General features: G+C 41.9%; 1 protein-coding gene across 1 annotated transcript; it reads left to right on the top strand.

The window, feature by feature from the left end:
• The first annotated feature begins 1,299 nt into the window (after positions 1 to 1,299).
• prkci (protein kinase C, iota) lies at positions 1,300 to 17,739 on the top strand. Its single transcript, XM_026936874.3, has 18 exons — positions 1,300 to 1,673; positions 5,869 to 5,990; positions 6,183 to 6,272; positions 10,296 to 10,346; positions 10,503 to 10,588; positions 10,691 to 10,825; positions 13,498 to 13,555; positions 13,724 to 13,779; positions 13,942 to 14,118; positions 14,292 to 14,389; positions 14,525 to 14,611; positions 14,921 to 15,056; positions 15,241 to 15,328; positions 15,491 to 15,616; positions 15,774 to 15,853; positions 16,372 to 16,461; positions 16,739 to 16,854; positions 17,079 to 17,739. Exons 1-18 carry the CDS (start codon positions 1,594 to 1,596, stop codon positions 17,164 to 17,166), a joined length of 1,764 nt encoding a protein of 587 aa, XP_026792675.1. The 5' UTR covers positions 1,300 to 1,593; the 3' UTR covers positions 17,167 to 17,739.
• Positions 17,740 to 18,261: the final 522 nt, after the last annotated feature.

The raw sequence follows: 18,261 nt of genomic DNA, 5'->3' as shown, positions 1-18,261 counted from the left end.
CGGCGAGGCCAGAGGGGGAAGCAGCGTCCTCAGCCGAGCAGGGGTGGAGGGGCGATGTCCTCAGCAAGACAGGGAGGGAGGGCAAGAGCGAGACCCCCCCGCTCTGGGCTCGTGCCCTCTCCTCATCCCATCTCTCCCACTTATCTAAGAAGTTAATCCACTTATCAAGCTCTTCTCTAAGCCGGAGTCAGGCTTCCCTAAGGCGGAGTTGGGCTAAGGATTAACTACTGCCATGCCTGTTCTGCTGCATCCACATGTGGTTGGAGCATTCTGTCGTAAGGAGAGTTCATGGAGACAGATGCAAATGCCGAACCTCTTTAATGGAGAACAAAACAACAGAGAAGCAAACAAAACACAGGGAAAAAGAACCAAAAATGGGAACAACAAAGGGCTAGGCAAAGAAAAACTTAAACTAGAAAATAAACACTATAAGCAGTGCAGACAGTGACCGTAATCTCACTACACACATAATACAGGCACAAACATAAGCTTAATGCTCCAACAAAACAAGAGGGGGAAAACACAGAACTTAAATAGGGAACCTGACTGGGAAACACAAAAGAGATGTGTATAATCAAGGCAGGATATGGGGCAGACAACCAGGTGAACGAAGGTGCCCTCCAGTGGTCACGGGAGGAATTGTTCATGGAGGCTGCGACACCAAAAGTGAAACTTTCCCAGAAACCTTTCCCTAAAGAGTGATGGGGACCAACCGCATATTAATGCTCATGGTTTTGGAATTAAAAGTTCCACAAGAACATTGTGAAGTCTCACAGTTTCCATCATGCAGAGTAGCTTGGTGTTTGATGTAGCATGGCTTATAATGTACTGTACAGCATCTTCTCATAAGCCATTACAAACAATAAACAGTCTAGAATATGGTGAGAGCAATGTAGCTTGAGTAAAGTCTTTTTTTAACACATGATTGTTCTTGTCACACGTTTTGGTAAAAGATTGGTGTCACATTTAGCTATTTCATTATTCGGAATTAGGTAACCCCATCCCCCTCCCCGCAGCTCAGTTGGTATAATCTGAATGCGGATCTACGCGTCCGTCCATTCAACACAAAAACATTTTTTTTAAATACATTAAATCCTTGGATATTTGTCACAACCACTAATTCATTGACTCATAATGCCATATCCATAAACGTCACTTTAGCTACTTTTTTTTAAACTACAGATATGTTTGCACGCACCTCCCTGCACATTCCACACTTGGTTTAGTCCAACTGGTTCTTCATTGGTTGAATTTCAATTGTATTTCTCACCAGTACATAGTGCACTAGAATGAAGTGTAGATACTATGCAAGGAAGTGCGCGTCTACAGGAAGTGGCGATTAATTTGGAATTCTGCCTTCGGCTGGAGAAGTTTTAGCTCTTTAGTTGTTCCTGTGGCTAGAGCTCCGGCGCTCCTCCTCACACTTTTAGAGGATATACGCTGTTTATTCAGGGGATTTATTATTATTATTATTTTAGTTTAAACCGTGATTATAAAGTTTTATTTGTTTTTTGTTTGTGTTGGCTGTCGCTCAGCCGACTGGCAGTTAGCGCAGTTAGCTATCTTAGCACTCGCTCACTCCCGGCGCTGAGGATGCCGACTGTGCGGGACAGCAGTGCGAGCCACCCGGGCGACAACCCTCACCAGGTCCGGGTCAAGGCCTACTACCGCGGGTAAGCGTGTGGCAGGACACTGCTCTTTATTTTTTCCTTTATTTCACCTTTAAGACACTATATCACTGTTTAAATGTACATATAGTCTCTTTGTTTTTGGAATAAAATCAGACTTAGCTGTGAGGCTAAACTAAATTAGCATTGTGTGTTATTGGAGTGTTCGTAGTTCTTGCCTTTTTTAGTTTGTTATTCATATATTTTTAAATAGATTGTTAGTTAATTAATATTGTCGCCGTTTGTTTTTTTCGTTTAATGTTTGCCAAAAACTTTTTATCATATGCTGTTCAATTTTTTACTTATCAGTAGTTTTTTAATCACGTATAAAGCTAGGGAATAATAATAATAATACTAATAATAATACAGGGTGTCCCAAAAGTCTCTATACATGGGGGAAATTAACACTTTTTTTTTTTCTTTTTTTTTTAGCTTAATGTAACTTTATTTACAAAACATCCTTTACATGATTGCCATTTCTGTGTAAACACATCTTTAATTATTAATCATATTAAACATTACAGTTGATTAATTTCCTTTGTATTGCTGTTTAATAAATATATATTTTTTTTTAAATTATTTAAATAAAAGATATTATCTTTCCTTAGAATGTTCTGTTCTGCTGACAGAGATTGTATTTAAAATGTACAAAACATGAAACAAATTGTACACAAATAGAAACTGTATTTACTAGTTAATATTATTTATTGTTCACACCGAAAGTGTTGTATCACACAGCACTACACTGTGTGTGTGAGAGAGAGAGAGAGAGAGAGAGAGAGAAAAGTGTGTCCATCTCTGTCATTTTCTCTAATGCAAAGGGGACTGTGTACATTAATAACCACAAGAGTGATTATTTATTCTTCACACACACACACACACACACACACACATTTACATCCTCAGTATCGGTGTCTCTCTTTGTTGTTTTGTAAGACGGAAATAGTTCTGTGTTTTAGTCACAGTGTGTGTAAGAGAGAGGGAGAGATAGAGAATGTCGTCACTCAGGACCTGATAAACCTGTAGTGTGAGGAAGTTGTTCCCATTCCTCTCTCTATCTCTCTCTCTCTCTCTCTCTCTCTCTGTGTCTTTCTCTCTGTGTGTGTGTCTCTCTCTCTGTCTGTGTGTGTGTCTGTCTCTCTCTCTCTCCATTATGTTAGAATTAGATATGAAGGCAGGTCTTACACTTGAAACACCGCTAACTTAACAACCATGGAAGAGGTGAAAATAAGAATAATGAGCGAATTGAGCCTAGCAGAGCTAAAGTACAACCCGAGACATCTGTAAACATCTCAGCAGCAAACGGGGTTGAGAGAGGAAGCGTGTTAATGGTTCATGCAAAAATTAAAGGATATACTTTTTATTTATTATTCTTTATGCACCAAACAGGGGTTTAGAGCATACAGAAGTATTCATTATTCAACAGCATGACACTGCTGAACTGTATGTAGTGATGGGTGGAGACAGGAATTACACCACACAGTTTACTACAGACAGGAATGGAGAAGAGCTACACAGTCAGTCCAGTGAAAATGAAGGACTGGCAGCTTTAGTCAAACAGTGTGAAATACCCGGTGTGTGGAGAAGCAGGAGTGAGGGGATGAGACACGTCACGTCGTTCAGGGTGGTTGATTCCAGAGGGATCCCAGCCATCTACAAAAAGAAGCAGCAGATAAGAAGTGCTGGGTTAAATTAGGTGCTGAAAAAGAAGAAACAAGAGCTTTGGTCTTATTTGAAGGAAAAGGTGAAGGGTGAATTAATAAAGGCAAAGATTTGCTCAGTTAAAGACACAAATGCTCCTAGTTTGCCTACGTCAGCCAAACGGGACTTTAACATCTGCTCCAGCTGAGATGAGACAGTTAACAGCCATAGACTTTTGTACAGACCTTTACAGTGCTGAAACTTGTAAAAGTGAAAGCATGACAGAACTGTTCCAAGAACTTTCACAACTAGAATCTGCACAGAGATGAGAACTGGACTCCATCATCACGTTAGATGAAATTACAGAAGCAGTGAAACAGCTGTCCACTGGTCGCTCCTCCAGAATGGATGGACTACCAGTGAGTTTTACCAGCATTTCTAGTCAATCTCGGGAGGAGTCTTTTATGACATCTTCATAGACTCTTGTAAGAATGAATCATTACACATCAGCTGTCGTCTAGCCATCCTGTCCCTACTACCTAAGAAAGGTGACCGGAGAGTGTTGAAGAACTGAAGACCATTTTTGTTTGGATGCAATAATTCTTACAGAACAAACATACTGTGCATCCATTTGTATAATAATAAACAACCTGTTTTTTTAAGAAACATAGTTCATATAAGCAAAATGAAGAAAGGCAATCTGGGAATTCTATCAGCAGTTCAAGAGAAAACTCTATGAGCATTTTGGTGTGGAGAAAAGTTTATATCCTGCATCAGACTGCTATATTCAGTAGTGTGTGTGGTCGGTGGGGGTCTATGCATGCCAGTTCCAGTGACTAGAGGTATCACACAGGGCTGTCTTTCATCCAGCCATCTTTACTGCTTTGCAATCTGCAAGAATAGTCTTGAAGCATATGAGGATGCATCTTCAGCCAGGGTCAACTGCAACAAGTGTGAGGGATAGATATTTGATTGACCTCTCTACCACTGCCTTAGTTTGGGAATGAGAAGTGTTAGGTGAGCACCTGGGCAATAATTTGTTTAAGCAGAGGAATTGGGAGGAAGTGCTGGAGAAGGTGTCAGCTTGATTGTCTAAATGGACTTGGCTATTACCACAGTTGTCATACAGGGGGATGGAGCTGGTGATGAACATCTTCTGCTTCATCAATGGATACCTCTATGCTTTCGCACAAACTCATGGTTGTTGAGCCACCAGAGGGACTGCTAGACAGTTATACGATGAGCAGGGGACTTACAGTATAACCATCACCTGTTTTTAGTAAGGTTGGAACAAGTTGATTTATCCAGTCTCAGTCAACTATCTGTGGAACAATGCTCTGTGGAAAACCCTGGAGGGATGGTAATGGAAGAACCCCTACTTCCTAACCAACTAATATACACAAGCATGTCTGCAAAGGAAAGGATGAAAAACCCGGCCAATGCATGGAAATCAATGGGTGGAATTCTGCTGAAGCCTTCAAGGAGGCGACAGGAATACAGTCCTCCAGATTGGCAATAAAGCTGCTGGAGGAGATGTGGATGGTTCTACCTGAAACTTACAGATAACTGGCACAGAGGGGACGTCTGCATGAAGGAGAAGAACAAGTAGAACCTCTTGTAATGAAGGTGATTCCCTGCTGTACTTGAGGAACAGGAAGAGGACAGAACAGTTGTGCATCTCCATGTCCTGTGTGAAGGTAACACACTGTGCCTCACTGAAAAGCATCCAGTGGTCAGAGTGGCTGGACCTGTTCAAGCAGAACCTCGCTCTGAGGAACAGGTGGTATAAGAGTGGCTGAGTGGCTGGACCTGTATAAGCTTCCTGTAGAGAAGCGAACAGCTGATCTGCAGTGGGTTGATAGCTCACTGCATCTAATTCACAGGGCAATAGCTACAGACAGACATGTGGCACACCAAAATCCAGCAGTAACAGGACAGTGCAGGTTTTGTGGCCAATCAGAAACTGTGGAACATTTGTTTTTACAGAGTGTGAAACTGTGGAGTTTGTTTTTTGAATAGATGTAGTTTTAAATTTATGAACAGTGGAAATGACATGTTAAACTGGTAAAATAAAGATGTGTGTTGAAATTCTCTCTCTCTCTCTATCAGTCTCTTTCTGTGTGTGTGTGGGTGTGTGTGTGTGTGTGTGTTGAGGTGATGTCACTTCTTATTTGTTGCTCCTGGAGTAAAATTCTAAATTGGTGTAATGAAGATGCCCTCTCTCTTCTTCTTCATCTCCAACTTCTGTCCCTTCTTCTTTGTCTCTGTCTTCTCTCTATTAATCATCTTTTTTTTTTCATCTCAGTCTTCTCTCTCCTCATTTCAATCTTCTGTCTTCATCATCTCTGTCTCTTTCATCTCCATCTTTTCGTCTCTCTCTTCTCCAACATATCTCTCTTCATCTTCACCTTGCCGGTACTTGGTCTTGCTCAATTGTGGCAGAAACTGGAGATAGTATTGAACAATTTCTATTACTGTTTGATAAATTATTTATATTCTGTGTGCCCACCCCCGTCTCTCTCTCTCTCTCTCTCTCTCTCTCTCTCTCTCTCTCTCTCAGGGACATCATGATCACACACTTTGAGCCGTCCATCTCGTATGAGGGTCTGTACAGTGAGGTGAGAGACATGTGCTCTCTGGACAACGACCAGCTCTTCACCATGAAGTGGATTGATGAAGAAGGTCTCCCTCTCTCTCTCTCACACACACACACACACATACACACACACTCACTCTTAGAATATGTACACACCTTTATAAGCTACTTACACATTTGGTCTTGTGTTAAATATGAGTCTCGTACGAGTTATAATTAGACTTATCATGAACGGATGATTGGCATGTTTTATTTGATTGGTGTGTGTGTGTGTGTAGGAGACCCCTGCACTGTGTCGTCTCAGCTGGAGCTGGAAGAAGCTCTCCGTCTCTACGAACTGAACAAAGACTCTGAGCTTATCATCCATGGTGAGTTCAGCTCCTCACCCTGATCTGTTCACTTAGTAGTTCAGAAAGACAGAGTTTCTCATTCCATAAACCAAGGTGAGAGCGAGTCTGGCTCAGTTGCTATGCCAACAATATGCTGTGAAGCAGGTTTATTCAACCCTATGGCATCATTAACATAATATTCTCACAGATAACTCTGAGAGGGTGGCAGGTAAAAACAGTCGGAGACAGCCACACAACAGACCGGAAGTTAGGTTAGGTTCAACTTTATTGTCATTGTCAGAGTACAAGTACAGAGACAGTGAAATACAGTTAGCATCCAACCAATAGTGCAAATAGCAAATAAGTTAAAATGAGCTAACAAGGTTACGGTGCAATGAGTTAACAGTGTACTGTTGTAAGCAATATGATACATACCAGTTGAGATAAACAGTATACAGGTAGAGGATTCATGCAATATGATGCTGTGGATACATACAGTGGATAAAAATGCAGATGTGCAAATAGCAATAATGTGCAAATAACAGTCTGATATGTTATAGTAATAATAATAATGTAATAATAATAATAATAATAATAATAATGACAGATAGTGCAGTAAAGTGCAAGTACTTGCAAATAATTGCAAATAACGGTAGTGTCTAATGCTAATGTTTAGTTATTAGGTGGAGTCTGGTAGTTAATGCTTGGAAGCTGAGTTCAGCATCAGTACAGCTGAAGGGAAAAATCTGTTCATGAGTCTTTTTGTGCGACAGCGCAGACTTCTGTAGCGTTTTCCTGATGGGAGACGCACAAACAGTCCATGATGAGAATGGGAGGTGTCCTTGATACCTCTCGCTCTCTGCAAGCAATGCTTTTGATAAATGTCTGAAATGCTGGGCAGCTGTGTTCCAATGATATGTTGGGCAGTTTTCACTACCCGTTGTAGTGCCTTCTGGTCAGACACTGTGCAGTCATTGTACCATACTGTGATGCAGCTTGTAAGGATGCTCTCAATGGTACAGCGAGAGAAGTTCACCATGATCTGAGGAGCAAGGTGAGCTTTCTTCAGGCTCCTGAAAAGTACAGGTGCTGTTGCACCTTTTTGAGAAGAGAGGAGGTGTTGAGGTTCCAGGAAAGGTCAGCGGCTTCCAGGAAAGGCCCGCTCAACCTCAGTCCCATTAACAAGGATAGGGGTGTGGAGGATTTCAAGGAATTCCGGTAGTCCACAGTCAGTTGTTTGGTTTTCTGTGTGTTAAGGTCGAGGTTGTTATTGGCACACCATTTTACCAGATGCTGAACCTCTTCTCTGTAGGCTGTCTCGTCTCTGATCAGGCCAACCAACATAGTGTCATCTGTGAACTTGTTTATTGAGTTGGAGCTGTGCACAGGTACGCAGTCAGAGGTGTAGAGGGAGTAGAGGAGAGGACTCAGCACACAGCCTTGTGGTACAACGGTGTTTAGGATGATGGTGTAGGAGGAGTTGTTGCAAACTCTACCAGACTGGGGTCTGTTGGTCAAAAAGTCAAGAGTCCAGTTGCAGAGAGTGGGGCTGATACCAAGACTGGAGAGTTTTGTGATCAGCTTAGAAGGAATGGCAATGTTAAACGCAGAGCTAAAGTCAATGACACATACCTCACATACAATCCTCACACACAATTTCTAGATGAGTGAGGGCAGAGTGAAGGGCTGAGCTAATGGCATCCTCTGTTGACCTGTTATGACGATAAGCATACTGATGGAGATCCAGTGATGGTTGTAGGCAGGCTTTCAGAAGGGCCAGCCTCTCAAAGCACTTGACGGTGATGGAAGTAAGAGTGACTGGATGGAAGTCGTTGAGTGCTGTTGCAGCACCATGCTTTGGTATTAGCACAATAGTGGCGGTTTTGAAGGAGGTGGGGACAACTCCTTGGGCCAGCGATAAGTTGACTATATCTGTGAAAACTCCGGCTAGCGGCCATCGGGGCCGGCATCCTTGCGTACATCCACCCTGCTCAGTATGGAGCACACATCTGTGGTGGAGAGAGACAGTTGGGTATCACCAAGTGGAAGCTAAGCTTTGACTGACACTGTTGTATTTTTCCGGTCAAAGCGAGTATTTGTGTTGAGCTCCTCCAGGAAGGAACTGTCATTGGTTGAGGGAACGGTGTTGGTTGCCTTGTAGTATGTGAGAACCTGGATGCCTTGCCACATGCATCGAGGGTCAGAGGTGTTAAAATTGTCCTCTGTCTGCAGCTTGTATTTGTGCTTGGAATCCTTGCTTCAGGTTGGCCCTGGATGCACTGTAAGCTTCCCGGTCTCCTGACCTGAAAGCAGCATCTCGTGCCTTCAGTAGGAGACAGACTTCTTTATCCATCCAAGGCTTTTGAATGGGATGTGTTTTAACTGTCTGAGCTTTCATATATCATCTTGTGTTTGTGCACTAAGCAGAAGCAGAGGTATCTTGTTTAAAAAATCTTACAAAATTATTTGCTTATTGTGCACTTGTTAGTTTAAGAATGCTTCTGTGCACATCTTTGCCATATTTTGACACAAAACAAACAGAAAAAAGAAGCTCTTGAATTTGCCAGATATGAACTAATCGATGGATTTACTCAGAAGAGTTGCTTAACCAATCAGATTTAGTAAAATCAGTCACCTGATGATTGAATGAAACAGATTTAGTCCTTCCCACTCAGTAGTGAAGGATGGAAGGAAGCTTTTATGACAGAGGCTGTTTGAAGCGAAAATGATAGAGCACATCAAAGTATTTGACACAGAGCTTGATATTGACATCTGCTGGACAATAAAAAAAATCATGATACAGCACTATTTTCTACAGCCTCATATTCATCACATGCATTTAGACTCCGGTTTTTCTGAGTCTCAGAGCGTTTTTAGAAGAGTAAAGGCTTCAGACAGTGAATCATTTAACAGCATATTGTGTCATATTTTAGGATTTTCACACATAAAGGGGATTATGTGAAATTTTTATTAATGGTACATTGACTTATGATGTGTCTCAGGTTTGATCTCTGTAAATGTTTTTTCTAAATATTCCATTTCTTTTACAGGTGTATACTACTTGTAATGTTTATCAATAATTAATTATTGACGACAGGAAGAAAGCTGTGTGAATGGAACATGAACTGAATCTGATGATCTCATGGCATACACTCAACCTCCTTTACGCATTTTTGCCCAGTAGCTCTGCATTTTAACATCGGAGTACAGTGCTACGAGTTATTGCTCAAAAACATACCCCAATACAGACATTAGATGAGGCAGTCGACCAATCAGCTGAATCTGGAATGATTAACAGTTCTGTTGGTGTTTTGAACTCTCTGATATTAACAGACCCTTCCTCTGTAAGCCCTGTCGGTTTTAGTTAAAGTGTAGACACTAGAAAGTAACCAAGATGTCCACATCTCAGTTTGAAATATTTATTAATGATATTAGTAAATTATGAATGAGTGAGGGAAAGTTGTGTGAAGGAAGCATGAGTTGAATCTGATTATCACATGGTGAGAGTGTGGGGATTAGATAAATCACCAGAAGGGGGTGCTGTTTTATAACACTAATGGTTCTAATTACATATTATAGGCTGAATGTGTTGAAGATGGCTAAAAATGTTTTAAAAATCTGTTATTAATAATAACGTTAAGGTATGAATTGATCACATCATCCTGACATATATGGTTGTCATGAACAATAGTTTGATACGTTTTTATTTTATGCAAATTTATATTCTTGGAAATCCACTTCAGCATTTTTTTTTTACCACGACAGCTCATGGTCGTGTTTTTTTTTTTTTTCATGAAAATATAATTGATGAACGCTCGTAGTCCTCAGTTTTTTTTCACTTCAGTGGTGAGGACTACACAACGCTAGATGTTTTTTGTGTCATGCATCCATCGTAGGACTTTTTCCGTTCACCGTGAACATGCTTCTGTCAGTCAACACACTCAGATTACAGAAATTCTGCTTCACTGTTTTGGAACTCATAACTTGTTCATGCAATTCACTCACTCAGTGAGTGTGTTATGTTTGTGTGAATCTGACTGTGTGTGTGTATATGTTCCATAGTGTTTCCGTGTGTCCCGGAGAAACCTGGCATGCCTTGTCCAGGAGAGGACAGTGAGTCTCCTCACACACACATCTTTAATTATAATTAACTCCAAATCTGTGTTGATGTTTAGATTTTGGGGGAGTGTCCTAAACCTGTGTGATTTTAATCTAACTTAAGTCTCAGAGAGAGATACACTGTGTGTATGTGTCTTTGTGTCTGTTCAGAGTCGATTTATCGGCGTGGAGCTCGACGCTGGAGGAAACTCTACTACGCTAACGGACATGCCTTCCAGGCCAAACGATTCAACAGGGTACTGATCATCACTAATAATAATAAATGAATGTTGACTCTCTGTGACCTTTAACACATTAGCACTGTGTGTGTGTGTGTGCGTGCGTGTGCGCATGTTCAGCGAGCTCACTGTGCTATCTGCACTGACCGGATCTGGGGTCTCGGCCGCCAAGGCTACAAGTGCATCAGCTGCAAACTGCTCGTCCATAAGAAGTGTCACAAACTCGTCACGCTGGAATGTGGCAGGCAGATCCAGGTATTGTGTTAAGTATTCTGTGTTAATTACTGTGTTCGTGACAGATAAAGCTGCTGTGTTAATTACATATTCAGTTAATTACGTATTACAAGTACTGTGTTAACTGTATTGTGGTAATTACAGCAGATACAGGCACTGTGTTAATTACACTGTGTTAATTAAACATATACAACCACTGTGTTAATTACACTGTGTTAATTAAACATATACAACCACTGTGTTAATTACACTGGGTTAATTAAAAATATACAGGCACTGTGTTGATTACAGTGGGATAATTAAAAATATACAGGCACTGTGTTGATTACAGTGGGATAATTAAAAATATACAGGCACTGTGTTGATTACAGTGGGATAATTAAATATAGTACCAGTATCTGTAATTAAACCTACCTGTATGTGTTAATTGCTGTGTTAGTGCTGATAAAAGTGCCGTGTTAATAACAGGTTCTGTGTTACGTTGTGCTAATTACACTGGGTTAATTAAACATATACAGATACTGTATCAATTACAGGTTCAGGTACCATGTTAATGACTGTTACGTTAATTACAATGTTAATTACACAGATACAGTGCCTTGCAAAAGTATTCGCATAGCACATCTAGCCACTGGGACTTTTCCCATTCTTCTAGTCAAAACTGCTCCAGCTCCTTCAAGTTAGATGGGTTGTGTTGGTGAACAGCAGTCTTCAAGGCATGCCACAGATTCTCAATTGGATTCTGGAGGTCTGAGCTTTGACTAGGCCGTTCCAAGATGTTTAAATGCTTCCCTTTAAACCACTTCAGTGTAGCTTTAGCATTATGTTTAGGGTTAGTGTCCTGCTGGAAGGTGATCCTCCACCCCAGTCTCAAATGTCTGGCAGACTGAAACAGGTTTTCCTCAAGAATTGCCCTGTATTTAGTGCCATCCATCTTTCCTTCAATCTTGACCAGTTTTCCAGTCCCTGCCGAAGAAAAGCATCCCCAAAGTTTGATGCTGCCCCCACCATGCTTCACTGTCGGAATGGTGTTCTCAGGGTGATGGGAAGTGTTGGGTTTGCGCCACACGTAGCATTTCCCATGGCCAAAAAATTCAATTTTAGTCTCATCTGACCAGAGAACCTTCTTCAGTATGTTTGGGGAGTCTGCCACATGCTGGTTGGTGATCTCCAAATGTGTATTCTTATTTCTTTTCTTTAAGCAATGGCATTTTTCTGGCCCTGCTCTGTGGAGTGTACGGCTAAAAGTGGTCCTATGGACAGATACTCTCATCTCTGCTGTGGATCTTTGCAGCTCCTTCAGTGTTATCTTTGGTGTCTTTACTGAATCTCTAATTAATGATCTCCTTGCGTGGCCTGTGAGTTTTGGTAGATGGCCTTCTTTTTAGTTTTGTAGTGGTGCCATATTCTTTTCATTTTGTTATAATGGATTTATTGGTGCTCTGTGGGATGTTCAAAGTTTGGGATATGTTTTTATAACCCAATCCTTATCTATACTTCTCCACAACTTTGTCTTTCATCTGTTGTCTTTTTGTTGAAGATATCCACTGTTCACTGATGGAGACTTGAGTGCAATTGTTCGTGGCAGTTGCAGTCCTAAAGCTAATTGAAGACCTAAGCCATCATAGCATAACTGTTCATATGAATTATGGTCCAAAGCCATCTTCATGGTTTTTAAGTGGTACCAGCCACAGTAATTTCAGTGATCTTCAGGCTGTCCATTTGGGTCCATCCTCAGCAGCAGCATCCAGACATCCCAGTTCACCACAACCCTCTATGCCCATGAACCCTCCAGATCTGCTCCTTTACTTAAGAAAAAAACTATTCACAAAAAGCTTGACTAAACAAATATGTTTTCAGCCTAGACATTGAGGCAACTCTGAGACTGTGTCTGAGTCCCAAACACTAATTGGAAGGCTGTTCCATAACTGTGGGGCTTTGTAAGAGAAAGCTCTTCCCCTTGCTGTAGCCTTCACTATTTGAGGTACCAACAAATAGCCTGCATCTTTTGATCGAAGTAGGCATGGTGGATCATAAAAGACCAAAAGTTCACTCAGGTGCTGTGGCGCGAGACCATTATAGGTTTTATACCGTTATATCATTATAGGCTTTATAGGTTAAAAGTAGTATTTGGCTTTGCTGAAACTTACAACTGTGTGTGATCAGCATAACAGTAGAAGGTAATACCTTGTCTACGAATAATTTTGCCCAGAGGTAGCATTATATAAAGAAAAGAGCAGTGGGCCTAAAACAGAACCTTGCGGAACACCAGACTTTACCTTAGAACGCATAAAGAAGTCACCATTTACATCTACAAACTGATAACAATCAGTCAAATAAGACCTGAGCCAGGAGAGGGCTGTTCCCTTAACGCCAACAACATTTTCTAGTTTATCAAGGAGAATAGCCTGATCGATGGTATCAAAAGCTGCACTAAGGTCAAGCAACACAAGCAAGGAGACACAACCCTGATCAGAGGCCAGTAGTACGACATACACCACTTTAACCAGCGCTGTCTCTGTGCTATGATGAGGCCTAAATCCTGATCGATTGTTACAATAATACAGATTAATTATACATACTGGTGTAGTGCTAATTATTGTATTATTTACACAGACAGCGGCAACACGTAAATAACAATGATGTAACAGTGATGTTAAGTGAGTGTTAATTGTTGTGTGTGTGTTGAGCAGGAGCCAGTACTAGAGCGAGTGGATCAGGTGCCACACCCATCTGAACACCCGGAGCCAGGTAATTAACACTTTCCTGGAATCTGTGATCTGTACTCATCAGATGGAGCATCTGCATTATTGTGTGTGTGTGTGTGTGTGTGATTACACATTTGAGAGCTGTCTCCAGCATGGCTGTGTCTCAGTTCACATTGCTGAGGATCTAATGTTCACTTACTCTTTTGTTCAGTTCTCCCTCGTAAGAACTCCAGTGAGAGCATCAACCACATGGGAGAGGAGCATGAGGTCAGAGCTCAACACTGATATAACTGTGTGTGTGTGTGTGTGTGTGTGTGGGAGAGATGGTGGGAAGTATTAATGCGGTGGGGAAATATGATTATAACTCAATGCAGTTAATGAGAATACTCACAAAAATAGTAACACAGGACTGTGTGTGCGCGTGTGCAGGCGGTGAGCAGCAGGGACCCAGGTAAAGCCCCCTCCAGTCTGGGTCTGTCCGATTTCGACTTGCTCAGGGTGATTGGGCGAGGGAGCTACGCTAAAGTGCTGCTCGTGCGCCTCAAAAAGACTGAACGCATCTACGCCATGAAGGTCGTCAAGAAGGAGCTCGTTAACGACGATGAGGTAATTAACACTTCATAAATGACAGTGTGGTTATTAGCACCCCATACAAACGTTGCTTGTTAACATTGTGTACAATATCAGATTCACAGTGTTTGTCTGTTAATTCTCTCTCTCTCTCTCTCTCATTCTGTGTGTGTGTGTGTGTGTGTGTGTGTGTGTGTGTACATGTACAGGACATAGACTGGGTCCAGACAGAGAAGCATGTGTTTGAACAGGCCTCCAATCACCCGTTTCTGGTGGGCCTTCACTCCTGCTTCCAGACAGAGAGCAGGTCAGACACATACACACATACACACATACTTAGACACACTTTTCCACAGTGGAATGTGTTGGTGTGGCCTATATATGAATAGGGTGTGTGATCTGGGACATGCCCACAGTTGATACTGTGTGTGTGTGTATACAGACTCTTCTTCGTGATTGAGTATGTGAACGGAGGAGATCTGATGTTCCACATGCAGCGACAGAGGAAGCTTCCAGAGGAACATGCCAGGTAGGGAACAAGTGCGCACTACACTACTGACTTGAAGACGAGATTAGTCTATATCAGGTGTGTTACCTGATCACCTTTGTGCTACCCACACACAGAGGATACAGTACTGTTATAATCCTAAGGGTGTGGATTGGCATGATGTTGGTGCTTCACCAGGAAGTAGGAGGTGAAAATCATGAATGCTTAAACATGAATAGAATTTCAGTTAGTGGCCTTGGCTCCTTATGCACAGGAATTAAATAACGTTACACACCGCAAACATATGTTAGTATGTGGCTAAGCTAAATTGCACGCGCATGTGTGTGTCAGGTTCTACTCAGCTGAGATCAGTCTGGCTCTGAACTACCTGCACGAGCGAGGCATCATCTACAGAGACCTGAAACTGGACAATGTCTTGCTGGAGTCTGAGGGACATATCAAACTCACTGACTATGGCATGTGCAAGGTGTGTTCATGTTTGTGTGTGTGTGTGTGTGTGTGTGTGTGAGAGAGAGAAAGAGAGAGACAGAGAGACAGACAGAGAGGTAAATGGAAATGATTAACGTTAGTCTCTAACTGAACATCTACAAGGTGACTTAATACTTCTGTGTGTGTGTGTGTGTGTGTGTGTGTGTGTGTGTGTGTGTTAGGAGGGTCTGAGGCCGGGAGACACCACCAGCACATTCTGTGGCACCCCGAACTATATTGCTCCTGAAATCCTGAGGGGAGAGGACTACGGTATACACACACACACACACACACACACTTTTCATACAAGATATTTATGTTTTAAAACATTTACTCGCAAGACGCACACACACTCAGGTGTGAGTGCTATATAATCATATACCTTGTACACTAATTGCCTATAGTGTTACTGTATACTGTTTGTATGTGAAGGGTTCAGTGTGGACTGGTGGGCGTTGGGGGTGCTGATGTTCGAGATGATGGCAGGCAGGTCTCCGTTCGACATTGTGGGCAGCTCCGACAATCCAGACCAGAACACGGAGGATTATTTATTCCAGGGTAACACACACACACAGAATCAGAGAATTACACGGTCACACAATCTGCCACGTGGATAAATAGGACAATAGAAAAGAAATATGACTGTATGTAAATGTGTTAATGTTTTGATTGTGTGTGTGTGTGTGTGTGTGTGTGTGTGTGTGTTTTGTGTCAGTAATCTTGGAGAAGCAGATCAGGATCCCCAGGTCTTTGTCAGTGAAAGCTGCCAGTGTACTGAAGGGTTTCCTCAACAAGGTAAACATATATACACACACATGCCCACACACACACACATTTAGTTCCCTGTAATACTACTGCTAATTAAAAAATATTTTTTGTGATGAGTTCTGTGCTAATCATGTTAAATGCTTCCCGAATGCAGATTGGCTAATTTAACGCTACCTGACAAGCGGTTGTTTGACTGTCACAGTGCCCCCCTGTGAACATATATGAACATATCCAAACTATCAATTTTTATGACAATCCAAAACTTACCGGCAGATGGCAGGCATATTGTTTACAAATGACAGCATAATTATGGTTGCTCAGCCAATCAGCCCTAGGATTATTTTGGCAAAGAAGGTTGTGAATTATGTAAAATAGGCTAAAAATCCAGTATTTTATTCAGAGTTAACTCTGAGGGTTTAGTACTTGGAGTCCAAACATGTAACACCATGTTATAGTGTCACCATCAGTTCACAAAGTAATTGGACTGCTAATAATTTCAGCTGTCTCACTCTTCCTGTCTGTCTGTCTGTCTGTCTATGTCTCAGGACCCTAAGGAGCGTCTGGGTTGTCATCCTCAGACAGGTTTTGCTGACATTATGGCTCATCCTTTCTTCCGTAATGTAGACTGGGACCTGGTGAGTCACTCTGTCTCTGTGCCTGCCTGCCCCTGTCTGTCTGCCTGCCCCTGTCTGTCTGTCTGCCCCTCCCGTGGTCGGTTGGTCTGTCTCTCATTGTCCTGGTCGGTCTGTCTCTGCTCTTGGCTGTTTGTCTTTGCTCTAGGTTATCTGTCTGTGTGTCTCCGTCTGCCCCAGTCTGTCTGATTAATTTATCTAGACTGCAGACAGACGAGTCATTGTGTGAAACTGATGACTGTAATGTCTGTGTGCGTGTGTGCGTGTGTGTCTGTTACAGATGGAACAGAAGCAGGTGGTTCCTCCCTTCAAGCCCAACATCTCAGGCGAATTTGGACTTGATAACTTTGATGCACAGTTCACCAACGAGCCCATCCAGCTCACCCCCGACGATGAGTGAGTGTCTTTGTGTGTGTCTGTCCCTTGTTGGAGAATATAAGAAGGGCCTCCCATTTTTTTTTTTCGAAGAAGAAGAAGCAGACATGAAGCATGAGAACACTGATGTGTTGCTCCAGCCCCAGTCCTGGCTCAGTAATGGTGTAGAGTGACATTATCACCTGTACTACAACACTAACCGCATCACTGCCCCGATCTAATCTTTGTGTGTGTGTGTGTTGCAGTGACGTGGTAAAGAAGATTGACCAGTCGGAGTTTGAAGGCTTCGAGTACATCAACCCACTGCTGATGTCAGCAGAGGAGTGTGTGTAAGGAGAGTGTATGCGGTTACACACTCATTCAACATCCGAGACAGATGGGGACTGTACGTGTGTGTGGAGCTACCATTGTTTTTGCCAAATCTGTTTTTTTATTCCATAGATTCGCTCCTCAAACTATCTGTCTCACTCTCTTTCCCGGTTTGTTTGCTGTGGCTGTCTCCTTCTACTGGGCCTTGGAAAAAAATGACCAAATTATACACTACGTGTGTGTGTACACACACACACACACACACACACAGCATATTTTGGAGCTCATTAACAAGTACCTCCTTTACAGTTTATTATGTGTTCCTCACACACTACATGCTACATACTACTCTGATTCTGTATACCTTGTGCGTGTGTGTGTGTGTGTGTGTGTGTGTGTGTGTGTGTGTGTGTGTGTGTGTGTAAGAGCTCTGGCATTCCCTCCTCTGTTTTTAGATGAAATGAAACACTAATGGAATTCCGCTGTTCTTATTCGTTATTTTTTTTTATTATCGCTGTTACTATTTCTGTTTCTCTGATGACGCTGTTAAATGGAGAAAAAAAAAATCAGTTTTAAATAAAAACACTTGGGATAATAGTGATGATCAAACACTTATTACACTGTTATTGCACTCTTATTACACTATGTCACAACACTTGAATTCTGGATTGTGATTGTTCAGAAGGTGTTGATTAATTTCCTGTAACAGCAGCTCTGACAGTAGTGCAGCTGCAAATCACAGGTTTATATTAATGTGCTCATTCTAATACGTTATTGTTTCTATAGTAACAGCTCATTCACAGGGACTTGTACAGCGGACGCTCCACATAAACAAATTTAAAATAATCGTTGATGTGGTGAACTTTCTGTAATTTATTTAACATGTATAGAAGGAGTCTCCAGTGTCAACACTTTGTAACAGTCAGAGGTGAAGCTGTAACTTTAAGTTTTCTGACATCTTCAGGACAGAGAAGTTAAGTGGAGTCAAGGGGGTTAACGTGTTGAATATGTAAATGAAGTTCAAAGATCGGGTTATTTACATTTACATCAACTTATAAAAGCAGAGTTCAGCTCTATTTACTGTTTATCTGCCTCCTAAGCCCCACCCCTGACTCCTAA

This window comes from Pangasianodon hypophthalmus, chromosome 4, assembly GCF_027358585.1.
Source record: "Pangasianodon hypophthalmus isolate fPanHyp1 chromosome 4, fPanHyp1.pri, whole genome shotgun sequence".
In the NCBI taxonomy this organism is placed as follows: Eukaryota; Metazoa; Chordata; class Actinopteri; order Siluriformes; family Pangasiidae; genus Pangasianodon; species Pangasianodon hypophthalmus.
The sequence above is the reverse complement of the archived record's forward strand: the minus strand, read 5'-3'. Positions and strand labels throughout refer to the sequence as shown.

Coding starts and splice junctions, on each gene's coding strand:
- prkci (XM_026936874.3), top strand. CDS start 1,594: ATGCCGACTGTGCGGGACAGCAGTGCGAGCCACCCGGGCGACAACCCT. Junction 15,329..15,490: donor CCTGAGGGGAGAGGACTACG/GTATACACACAC, acceptor TTGTATGTGAAG/GGTTCAGTGTGGACTGGTGG. Junction 16,855..17,078: donor CAGCTCACCCCCGACGATGA/GTGAGTGTCTTT, acceptor TGTGTGTTGCAG/TGACGTGGTAAAGAAGATTG.